Below are 12,277 nucleotides of genomic sequence, written 5' to 3' on the forward strand. Positions count from 1 at the left end.
CGCCCACTCCGTGTCCGTGGGCGTGGCAGATGAATGAGCGGAGGAATAGCCCCTGAAACCCCGAAAGCCCGAAAAGAAAAGCAGAAGCAAAAGCAAAAGCAGCTGCAGATTTTCTATAAAAGCCGAGGCTAACGAGATTTGATGAATTGCAAGTCTTTGTGAATGAAGCTACAAGAAAGCTGCAGCATGAATAGCCCCGAGGCACCGCCATGCCACCTACCACCCCCCACCACCCTCCTTGCGCTTTTCCATCTAAGCCAGGTCCACATAAAAAAACCCATTAAGTGGTTTAAAGCAGTGAAAAAGCGCACAGCACACAACAAGCAACACAGCAAAAGAAAAATGCAGTTGACATGAAAGCCAGCCAAAACGGGGCGATACAGGGATGGATAAAGGGGGTGGTAGCTGGTGGTAGCTGGTGGGTGGTAGATGGTAGGTGGGTGGGTGGTTGGTGGAGTCAGACAGTTGAACAGCACCAGCACAGAGGAGCGGAGCAACAATGCTCACCCAGAGATGAGATAAGAAGCACAGCCGCTGGAGGAGGACAAAGCAGCTTGACGAATTACTTGGCAGCTGCTCCTGCTCCTGCTGCTGCTGCTGCTAGTGAAATCCCTGCGAGGATCAAGGAGCAGCGGGGAAAGGACGAGGCGCAAGAAATTTAATTTGACCAACATTTTGATGTATCAAGTTCAGTTGAAGCCCAAGATTTATGACTTGCTGACAGAGCAAGCGGAGCAGGAGCAGCAACACCAGGATTGGGACGTCATGTCGGCAGCGCACAGCGCGGAGCAAGTGCATCCAGGACTTTATGAGACTATTTGCAGCTCAGGGTTTTAATCTTACTAAAGGATTTCATTCCATGCCAACCAACTTCATCATTTTATAAATGAAAATCCCTTTTGCTTAATCCGACGCATTTTTGTTGGCAGATCTGGAAAAGCTTATGATCATGCTAAAGCTTAAAAGTCCAAAAGTGGGAGCTGCGAAGCTGCAAAGCTTTGGCCGAAGAAAAATGAAAGTAAGCTGACGACTATTGAGCACATTTCCCCTTTTCCCATTTCCACTTGCCTCACGTAATGAGCCCACTGGAAATGAGGAAAACAAGGCCTTGACATCGAAGCCTGTTTGACTTGTGGTGATAATTGCCATTGCCGCCGTGTCTGTGACTCCAACTGTGACGCGGACAGTGACTGTAATTACACAAAGAGGAAACCTATGCCACTACACACGGAATAATTCAGCAAGAATGCTGCATCAGTCATAATAATATCAATAATAATAATCAATAATAATCAATAATGTAATAATATCAATTATTTTAAACATTAAGGCAGTCCAACTCGCTTCCCTCATGGCTCCTTAAAATAACACAAATAGTGACTACTGCTTCAAAAGTCAGTTGAATAGTTCAGTTTCAGGCTTTCCGACCCAGCTTGACTCCTGTAAATCTGGAAGTGTAGACTGAAGAGCAACTCTTGAGATGGCTCGACTCACGGCCTTGATCATGGCGGTGCTGCTTCACTCGGTGCTGGGCATCTCGTACTACTACTACTTTCGCGGATCTCCCGGCTCCGCTGCTCCTCTTTTGGGCGCCTGGCTTTTCTCCGCCTGCGTGGTGACCCTTCTTCACGCCGTGAGGATGTTTCCCAGTGCTCTGCCCGCCGATCAGCGGTTCAGGAACGGGAATAGAAACCTTCGCAGCAATGAGTCGTCCTGGGCATCGCTCTTCCTGGAAACAGGCGTCTGCTGTTTGGTGCTGGATCTGACCCTGAGCAAACTGTGGCACCGCATTGAGTCCCTCTGCCAGTGCGCCATTGTGGGCATACTCCAGGCCTTGGCCGTCGAGGAGCAAACCTTTCTGGCCTGCGAGTACTGGACCTTGGGCCTGACTACTGGACTGATCGGCGCCTGTCTTCTCTGGCTGTCGCTGTGGGCCACCGCGTTGCCCCGGAAGCTCCATTGCGGGATGCTCGACTGGCGTCGCACCCTTCATCGACGCTGCTCCGCGCTGATCTTCGGAAGCCTCGAGCCCGGCACTGCAATGCCGACCCAATCCCAGAGGAGCGCACAGAGCTTTGCCACCTGAGTCGGTGGTGACCACCATCCCACTTGAACAGCCATATCAGTCTACCTGAGTCAATAGCTAAATTTACGGTTCAAATTATACCAAAAGCGTTTTAATGGGCACAGTGGGACAAGTGGGGTTTCATCCCATATGGAATTATGAATAACCATAATAGTAAATATCCTCATTAATTTTCGATTCAGTGTGCCTTACCTTCCAAAATCATGTACATACATATGTATGCCTAAAGAAGTCCGCTTCTCTTAGAGATAATCTCAAAAAAATGGCACATTTATTATATCGCATATCGACTTTCTGACCAAACCCATGAAGCCAATGTGACAACTGTCGACCAAACTACCAGCCATTGGAGGCTGTCATCCAAACCCGTTAGCCGCAGCCGTACCCGTAGCCATGCCCATATGCAATGCGGAAGAGGAGCGATGCGAGATCCAAAGACGCCACGCCCCCAAACAACCGATTCGGATTCGGATTCGGAAGACGGAACCCAGCTGCTCAAAGTAAAGCAAAGCAAGTCGATCGAAAGCGAAAACGTAAACGAAACCAAAACTCTGATGTGCGATCGATGGCTGTAAACTTGAACTTGAAGCGTAGCCAAAAGCGATGGACACGACGGCAACTAGTAAATAGCAGATAGCAAATAGCAACCAGCAACTTACAACTTGCAACTTGCAACATGCAAGAGCCTGGCACACGCAACAATGCTGCTGAAATGCCTTCAAGACAGTGTCAGCCAAATGTTGTTGTTGGCTTTGCTGACGCTGCCGTGTTTTGCTCTGGCTAAAACTGCAGTTGGAGCCGCAGCCTGTTGCCAATTGGAATTGCGGGAAATTGGTCGACTAGCGATATAAAAGCCAAGCTCGCAATGCAGCCGTGTTAATCAAAGCGCGTCGCTCGCCAGGAAAAGTGCAAGTGTTTTCCACGCTCCCAGGCAGCATTGAAATTCAACGAGGTGAAATACTCATACTTTTTTTTCTGTGTTTATAAAAAAGTGTTTCGCAAGGTGATCCATATGGTTTAGTTACAAGTCCAGTTGACGACAAAGTGTTTTGATTTTGGATGCACTTTGCGTCCTTGAAATCAGTTTTGGGCATAAGCTGCAAAATGTTATACTATAGTATCCTTTGGGTGAACAAGTAAAATAACTTATTGCAAATATATTTCATGAACACGACCCCTTAACGTTTCTCCCATTCGCTACGTGTAGATGCTGTGCCACCGACACATGTACATCCATTGCCACCTCTTCCTACTGCAGCTCCTTGTGATGCCCCTCCTTCAGGCTTCCCCCGTTTCGAGTCCCGAGATCGCCGGTAAGGGTTCCAAGTCCCCGAACAGCCTGCCACAGGTGCAACAGCAGCAACAGCAGCAGCAGCAACAGGAGGCCCACCTGAACTCGCTGAGTGCCTATGCCAGTGGCTACGACATGGTCCAGAGCCAGGCTCAAGCCCAAAACCAGCTCCAGGCCCAGATTCTGGCACAAACGGATCCGGCGTTTAAGCCCTCGTACAAGATGCCCGAAATGGAGACCAACTTCACGCCCATGCAAACGGCCGGAACACCAAGTGTGGCCAGTTTACCGTCCACTCCCATGCTCATGCAGTATCTTCCGGCGCAGACAATCCAAGATGGATCCGGAAACTCGGTTCAGTACCTGCAGCTGATTCCCACCCGACCGATCATAGTGCCCATCTCGCCGTACCTCTCGGCTGCCGCAGCAGCCGCCGGATCTCCTCCAGCAATCTCCGCCGGCGCACAGCCGGACTTCGGAGGACGGACGGCCACTGTTCTGAGTGCTCTGCCGCCCAACTACGCTGCCCTCCAGGGATACGCCAGTGGGTCGTCCATCAATCCGGCGGCCGCCTTCCGCAACACCTATCGGATCAATCGCGAGGCGAAGGACAAACACTTCCCGCCCTCGTTCTCGCTCAATCTCAACGAGTACTTGCCAGCCGCCTCGATGGGATTGCCTGGAGGCCATGACGCCGCCGCCAATGGTCCACACTTGTACCTGAGGACCAGGCCATAGGATGTAAGCTACCGCCAAAGTCTCACAACGTTTAAGCCTCTTTTTTTTTCTTCTGGAACAAAGCCTTGTGTATAGAGTGAGCCTGTGATTACTTTTTTACAAGTCTAGAAGCGCACAAACATGTAATTTTCTAAGACTCACCTTAAAACCCTACCGTCTTGTGACTACAGAAATAAATTTTCTCATAATTCAACAGCCGCGACTTTTATAATGGGAAACATGAGCAGTACGAGTATATACCACATGTGCCAAAGTTGTTTTCTTTCCATTTAATTTACATAACTCCCTTTTATCTGAGTCACTGGTGTCGTTCTTCAGCGGGCTTCCACCTTTCGTTTTCACACCAACAGCCCAACAACTCAACACCGTGCTAAGATGACCCAACCAAATAAACCCAAATGAAATCCAGACGTTACCGTATCTAGATTGTTTATTTGCACAGCCGCCAAAAAGGGGACAGCGAGCAAACAAAAACACACAAACACACAAACACACCTCAAATGGAGGAGTGCTCCTCCACCTTTTGGGCTTTAGGCTGGAAGCCCCAGACGAAGGTCGTCTTGTATTGTGGTCTTGTGCAGAATGCAGGGCCATTGTTTTTGTTTCTCTTTCATTTGCGTGAAAGTGACCAGAAACACTATTTCGCGCCCGACCGGAACAGAGACGGATTGTATAGTTTAGTTTACTATAGTTACAGCGAGTGTGCCACAAAACCTTGGAGTTGCGTCAGTGCTGCCAGCCATTTCATCTGTCTACTCCTAATTGTCACAATTTGACAAATTTATTTGGAATTAACTGGCTCAAATCGAAATAGGGCCTTCATTGCCTCCACTCCAAGTGGCGGGGTAAGTAAAGGGGCTCAGCCCAAAGCATCTTTCACTTGCCGCATTAAGTGGAGCAAATGACCAAAGGTATTTCGCGGCGAAACATCGACAATGGTATGCTCTTCAAGTCTAATTCAAGTATGAATTGGTTATACCCTGCAAATCATTCGACTCAATGCGAATCAAAATAATTATTTAACATTAGTTTTTTGATAGAAAGTGAAGAATTATATTGGTAATTTCAAGAACGCGTCAAACTTATCCGCTTCCATCCTATCTTCAGTAAGGGTACCAAACGCAATTTGGGAGGCATTCCACTGCGCACTGAGTGCCACAATTCACTTTCAATTCCATTCCGACCATTCCACATGTCGTCGATGCACCGACGATGACGAGATTATATACCCATACCCATGCCCACGATAATGTGGAGGACGCCCTGTGGCGGTGAATCCCTTGTAATGGGATTTGGATGATGGGATGATGGGTCGGTTGGCTCGGATGGCCACTTGCCACAAAGTTTTGGGCTGCGGAAATGAGCGGTTATCGATGGTCCGACTTCTCTGACTTTTAGTTTGAATCCACGCGACTGGGTCCAAGTCGAAGGCGAACTCGAACTCGATTAATGGTCGTATTTTCCTTCAGATGTAGATGACTTACATACATACATGGCTGTTTCGAAGGGGTGCGCGCTTCACTTGTCCGACGTTGTTATAACACTTTAAAACGCGTAAATTAGCCTTTGTTGTTGCTGGGCGGTGCTCGCTTTGTTGCCGCTGATTGAGTTTGAAATGATTTCAATTTGAGTTGCCGAGCTTGCAGCTATTTACTTTCCTTTTCAATTAATTGCCGCAGCTCTAAACGGATCCAATCCGCCTTTGTGTTCCATCTATCCAACTATCTATCCATCTATCCATCTACCATCTTTCCATCCTTCGCTCATCTGCATCTCGTGAAGCTGGCCAACAAATGCTGCCCATTTGGTTCCGATACTCGAGATTGGGATTGGAGTTTCGAGACCTGAGCCTGAGACCAGAGAGAATTAGACGCCACTACTATAAAACGCCGTGTCAGAGCTTCGCGCCATTGCAGTCGCCTCAGCGCTCGTCTCCCGCTCGGTTCGGTTTTGGTTTTGGTTTTTGGCTTTGGCTTTACTTCCCATTTGTCGACTTCATTTTCATTGCTGACTGCTGACTGCTGGACATGGTCCGAGTTCAGTGCTAACATTGTTTGTTTTTTTTTTTGGTGCACCCGAGTGTGTTACGTGCGAACCGGTGAATGTTGTCTGTGCTGGTTCCCTCCAAGGAGTGACCATCGTCATTTAGCCGGATCAAGGCGGTCAAGCAGCCCCATCATCAACTTAGCAACAAGCACAAGTTATTACCGGAGGAGGCCATAAACGGAGTTCTGTAATCATGGTGCGTTTGCAGTCGCCTCGAAAGGAATAATGTCTCAAATAGACCCATCAGAAGCGTAAACTAAATTGATAATGGGGTCATAACGCATAAAATGTAATCAAATTTTAGCTGCAGAGAAACCTGTAAGACAACCCCATTTTACTATCAATGTTGAGAGGATTAACTACTCACTTAGTTGCAGAAAAACAAATTAACAGTGAAAAGGAAATGCAAAAATATATATAAGTCAACTTTTCGAGTAAAAGTTCATATTCGGACGGCAAAAAAGGGAGAACGGTTGATTGAGTTGTTCGAAAACAAAATATCTCTAATGAGCCCGGCCGAGACAATTTCATGGTCCGCGGATTGATTAATGATATGATATGTCACCAGGGTATTATTTGATCGGACAAAAGGGGGAAAGTTGGGTGAGGTAGTCGGTCGGATAAAAAGCGACATAGTAATAGATAAATATTCCCCCTTGCGTGGAGAAAACTAAATTGAAAGGCCGTTGAACCAGGATTTTCAGCGACAACAATGTAAACTTCTTATGCTTTTAAAACATCTAACATTGCACTTCCACGCGATCGACTTGAACTACAATCAGCCGACCTAATCGAAGTTTATTCGCTGGCCCTGTGCCTAGTTTGTGTCTTAAGTTTTTCGTATAATCTCGGTTTTTTCATTTAATTTTTCCTTTGAGTTTTGCAGCCATGTTTACACTATGTGTGGTCGCTTTTTGCCCATGTTTCCATGAAAGAGGCGCGCAAATTACGCGTGTTAACGATGCGCACTTCATTAGCTTCTTTAGGCCATCAATCAAGCTGCATTTGCATCTAGCGTCTTGTGTCTGATGTCTCGGATCTCAAGTCTTATGTCATCTGACCTGGTTGGGATCATTAGCCGACCCGGGGCCGCCGAAATATCCAAATATTTCAAATATCCAATTTGAAAGACCGCTTAAACTGGGCCACGCATGTGACTTAGTGACTGCAACTAGTTTTGCAGAGTTGCAGAGTGGAGTGCACAGCATTTGGCGGCAAGTATTGCCACATCAACTGGAATGCTTCTTCATCGCGTGACAAATGGTCGTAAGTTGCTTGGCCAGAGCCTGCAGTTTCGATTTAAAGATTTCGTTTTAGAAAGGCTGCTCCGCAAGTGGCTTATCAGTGGTGCGGCCTTCGGCAGCAGGTGCCAGATCGAAGTGGAGAGGTGGAGAGGTGGAGAGGTGGCTTCAAAAGGGGATGTTACACCCACCGCCGGGGCTTGGCCTGTCCAGATTTCGCACCGCGATTTGTCTCGGACCACAACAGTCCACTGACCGTTCCTCTCGAAGGCGATCAAAGCTGCGAGAAACAAAGAAAAACATTGGGAAATCCCCTGCCCGCCCTTTTGCAATTTCGAGCTAAATTAAAAGTGGTCAAACGCAATTAAACGCATCAATAGGCGCTGGTGGGCGTGGTCCGTTCGCAGCTCAGCGAAAGGCGCCAAAACTGAACCTTTCACCGAAGTTGAAACCGCAAAAGAGACACACTTCTCATTCACAGCGCCAAGTTGCGAATACACTTGCTGATAATGGATTGGGACTTAATTGTGGGGATTATGTTACCACATGTTGTTGATATGGCCCTTCTAATTGTTACCTTTTTCAAACTTCCACCTTACTCCACAACAGGTGTTGCACCACCTCATTCTGCTCTTCGTGGTTTTCATTAACAATGTCCACGGCATCTTGCCACCTCCTGGCTACGATGACGACACTTCGCCACTGCCCCTCCGCCTGGACGACCTGGAAAGGGACCACCTGCAGCAGTTGGACCTCAACCGGCCGCCACTGCTGCCCAATCGCTACGAGTGGCAGCCGAATGTGGCCGCCAGTTTGCCGCCCAGCTACATTCAGGAGGCCGCCCAACGCGAGCGGGATCTCGAGCGGAATCGGCGACTGGAGGAGCTGCGTCAGCTGCAGCAACAGCACCAGCAGCTCAGTTCGGGTTACGCCTTTCCCTCCCACCTGCCAGGTGTGCTCTACGTGTGAGTATTCGCTGAAAGCGAGCTTTTCAAGTTTAAACTACTTTTTTGGGGCTTAAAACTAAGTAAGAAAAAGCCCAAGTTTTAGCTGAGACCAGAGCGAGTTCGCCAAACGAAAAAGCTCGTAGCTTTTAAGCTTAAATCAGAAACTGGAAATGATTACGAGCAATAAATAACATAAGACTGAACCGGAAAATTTGAAAAAAGTATTCCAAAAGAAAAACACACTTGAAATATAAGATGTGCAAAGAAAGCGTTCAGTTTAACTAGCAGTACTTTATATTTATATTTACCAATTGCTGTGAAAAGCATTCATATGCACACAAACATCCAGAATCTACGCTTTGAATTGAGAAGCGTCTTTAAAGCAATATTTCATAAATAAAATAAAATACCTTAAATGCAGTCAATAACAATGTTCACTTAACAGCAGACTGAGGATCAGGATAGTTACCCCCCTTTGCTGGCCAACTGATTGAGGCTAGTTGGGCTCTTGATTGACGTGCAAATTGCCGCTTGAAGATTGCAAATTGGCAACAGAAATGCTAATCGTAAAGGCGACGGATAGGAGCCGTTATTTTGGGCCCAACGATCGCTTTGAGCCAATTTTGGATGGCTAAATTAGTTAGTTAGTGGCTGAAAGTGTTGAAATGGCAGCATTTCACTTACAATCGCCTTAGCTTCCGACAAATGAAGCCAACGATTGCTGTAATTCAAAGGACTTAATCCGTTTCTTAATCAGCTTCTTTTCCTTTCGTTTCTTTCAGTGGCCCCACGGCTGCCACGCCCACTCCCACGCCCTCGCCAGCGACGACAACGGTGGCCGCCTCAGCTAATCGATTCGCCAAACCCATAGTTCCCTACGACTTGGATTTGGGGCTACGCGCCCTTCCTCCATACGTGACCAGTAATGCCCTGCCCCTCCCAGTGCCACGCCCCCTTCCGCCGCCCCAAGCCCGGCCGCCGTTCATCTACGGATTTACCGCCCAGGGTAGCCGGGCCATCGGCCAGCCCCTGTCGGTTCAGCAGTCCAAGCAGTTCGCCTACGCTCCCGCTCAGCCGCCCCAGCGCCACTACGCGAATGGGCCGCGGGTTCCGCTGCCGTATCCGCCCAGCTTTGTGAGCTTCACCACTCGACGACCGGGCGGGCTGGAGAGGATCAGGCCGTTCCGGCCATCGCAGCCGGATCCCACGCCCGATTTGTTCGCTGGACGTTCCTCGAAGTCACTGCTCGACTCGTACATTCCCAGCTGGGAGGTCCTGCGCCTCATTAGGCAGCACCAGCCACAGGCACAGTCACAGCAAGGATTCACTCCCATTCAACGGCAAACGCTCGCGTATCCCGCTCCGCCGCACTTGAGGCTCTACAAGCGGGATTCGCAGGAGGAGCGTTCGAGGATCGTGAAGAAATCGCTGGGACAGCCCGGTAAACTCAAGGAAAACTAGCCTTACATTAACCTTAGTTCGGGTTTAGCGTACGATTTAATTATTATATTCTTAATAATACCTACAAATACGAATATTTATTGCAGCAGAAATAAGTTTGCATTTTGTTTGCCAGGGAAAGCAGATTGCATGCAGTGTTATAAAGAACCTATTGCCATGCGAGGTGAGTCTCGTGATGAAATTAGATTTCTCCGTTCATAAAGTTGAGCGGTGATCACATAACAGCATGCACATGGGCAACAAGCCGCATCTTCAGCGCTCCAGCTCTTCAGCTCTCCATTTAAAGCCAGGCCAGGCCATCGCAGGCCAAAAGCGAAGCCAATCGCATAAAATGTGCAATATGTGACTTTGTCAATGAGCCAGTTGAGCCCCAAAGCCACCGATTCGATTCCTTGGACTCTCCCCCAGGGGTTTTGCTCACGTAATCGCGGCCATAAACCAAACAGCCAGCAATAACAAACAATTACGCTGCGATGCCACTCGGAGTGGCCACAAAATTATGATTTGTGTGGCAGTGTGCAGAGATGCAGAGATGCGGCTTCGAAATCCACGAGACAGAAGACAAAAGACACGAGACTGGAAGACGGACAGGTGGAGATTTATGCAAGTAGGAAGCGAAGATGCTGCAGTTGCAACTTGCGATTTTCGAGTTGTGGCAGTTGTTTGCGTTGCCGTTTTTTTCGTTTCGCCTCGTTTCGTTGCGCTTCTTTTGGCCATCTCATGGCTGTTAATGAAGCACAAAATTGCTGCATTGTTTGTCACCCATTAAATATGCAGACGACAGACGGCAGACGGAAAGTAAGGATGATGATGATGGCGCTGACGGGCAGCCCTGCCCTGTTTTAAAGGGTATTTCCTGGCTGCCGTTGATTCCGGTGACGACAAAGACCACACTGAGAGAAAAACAGTGCGTAATCCATTTGGTTTATTTCATTTGAGAATGGATGTAAGAAATCTCGATGTAAAAAAACTGAATTGAGCCAGAGCCAACGACCTTCTCGTGGGGTCACAACTCGCTCCAGTTGTACGAGCCGAAATAAATCGTGGGCTCGATCGTAAATATGCATTCGAATTGATAAAGGGTCGCGCTTTGTGGACGATGCCCACGGTCAGTCTTCTCGATCTTGGTTTTTGGCTTTTGCCTTTGCCTTTGCCTTTGGGTTTTGGGTTTTGGCTTTGTGTGAGATGCGATCCGTAATCCGTAGGCCTCTTCACCATGGGACTTGCCCAGCACAATAAATAGTCAGCCGTCATAATGCCGCATTATGACGTCTGACTAAGTGACATTGTTGCACCTCTGAACAATGAGCCATGGCTAGTTGAATTGTTGAAATTGAGCTAAGGTTGAGAGTTGGTTTTGACGCTTCATTTTGCAATGTTTGCTTAGCCGCGTCTTGGATTCGCTCCGGTCATTGTTGGCATCGGAATTGGGCGGAATCGAGTGGATTGGAGTGCCAGAGTACAAAAGAGCATCGAACTGGCGAGCTGACCAGCATTTCAATTGCGCATTTTCCTTATCGGTGTGCGCCCATCGATGGAAGCTAAAGAAAATGGCAACAAAAATAGCGACGAAGGGATACCCTAAACGTTAAACCTCCAAGCATTAACATCCAACTATTTAAGCCTAAACGGACGAACTTGTTTCGGTTCTATGCTCGCATGCACTTTCTTTACGGCAACGGAAGTCCTACGAGTTCATCATGTCACTTTTGGAGATTGTCGACGACCCTGAAACGCCTGAAACGCCCGAAACTGCAAACCCAAGGGTACCAGCGGCAAAAACACTTTCGACAGTGCAGCCTCGTGATTGCGAATGATGTTTTTGGGTTTTAGTTTCCAGTGTTTAGTTATCTACTGCCTTTTATCGTTATCTCGATTCGCTTAGTGTCGTGTCTTGTGTCTTTTGACAAAATGGATTACCAAATCCCACCAGCGACGATCCAAATGAAAAGAAAAAAAAAAACTCCACTCTTGTTATGCCATTTCTCCTTTGGCACTGGGCAAAGCCAAAAGCCACTCCAAATCCCAGGCCAAACCCAAGCGAAAACAACTTAATGCGCCAATTAAAGTGCCACTACTCGCGGACCTCTGGCACTCTCTATTTTTCCCATCTGGATGGGATGCTCTGCAATTGTTTTGATGCAAATTTCTGTGCTGTTGCTGTTTCGGTTTCGATTGGTTTGTGGCCTTATGCGGGGCAGAGAGATACAGAAATAATCATAATGAACCCAATACGTATTCACTCAAAATGAAAGGCCCCGGGGAATCGGACTTTTAAGTCCAGGCCTTTGTCATAAGCCAAAGTTACGCCAATATTTTTATGGCTTTGAACTTGAACTGGAAAAGCCAAGACAAAAGCGCCGCTCTTTTGTCCCCAAAGAAATTGGAAAGGTTTCCCCAGTTCCCTCCATATCTGGTTAGGTACTATACATACATATTACAAAAGGGCCATGTGAAAGATTGCTCT

General features: G+C 47.8%; 3 protein-coding genes across 3 annotated transcripts; all 3 read left to right on the forward strand.

Annotated features, from left to right (window-relative positions):
• Positions 1-1,382: 1,382 nt before the first annotated feature.
• Positions 1,383-2,166, forward strand: LOC6523887. Its single transcript, XM_002099724.4, has one exon. It carries the CDS (start codon positions 1,481-1,483, stop codon positions 2,084-2,086), a length of 606 nt encoding a protein of 201 aa, XP_002099760.1. The 5' UTR covers positions 1,383-1,480; the 3' UTR covers positions 2,087-2,166.
• Positions 2,167-2,238: 72 nt separating this feature from the next.
• Positions 2,239-4,308, forward strand: LOC6523888. Its single transcript, XM_002099725.3, has 2 exons — positions 2,239-3,222; positions 3,294-4,308. Exon 2 carries the CDS (start codon positions 3,294-3,296, stop codon positions 4,113-4,115), a length of 822 nt encoding a protein of 273 aa, XP_002099761.1. The 5' UTR covers positions 2,239-3,222; the 3' UTR covers positions 4,116-4,308.
• Positions 4,309-5,813: 1,505 nt separating this feature from the next.
• On the forward strand, positions 5,814-9,902 carry LOC6523889. The gene is made up of 3 exons (XM_039377491.2): positions 5,814-6,357; positions 8,012-8,367; positions 9,132-9,902. The coding sequence occupies exons 1-3, from the start codon at positions 6,355-6,357 to the stop codon at positions 9,808-9,810; spliced, it is 1,038 nt and encodes a 345-aa protein (XP_039233425.1). The 5' UTR covers positions 5,814-6,354; the 3' UTR covers positions 9,811-9,902.
• Positions 9,903-12,277: the final 2,375 nt, after the last annotated feature.

The sequence above is a fragment of the Drosophila yakuba genome, chromosome X (genome assembly GCF_016746365.2).
Source record: "Drosophila yakuba strain Tai18E2 chromosome X, Prin_Dyak_Tai18E2_2.1, whole genome shotgun sequence".
NCBI classification, from domain to species: Eukaryota; Metazoa; Arthropoda; class Insecta; order Diptera; family Drosophilidae; genus Drosophila; species Drosophila yakuba.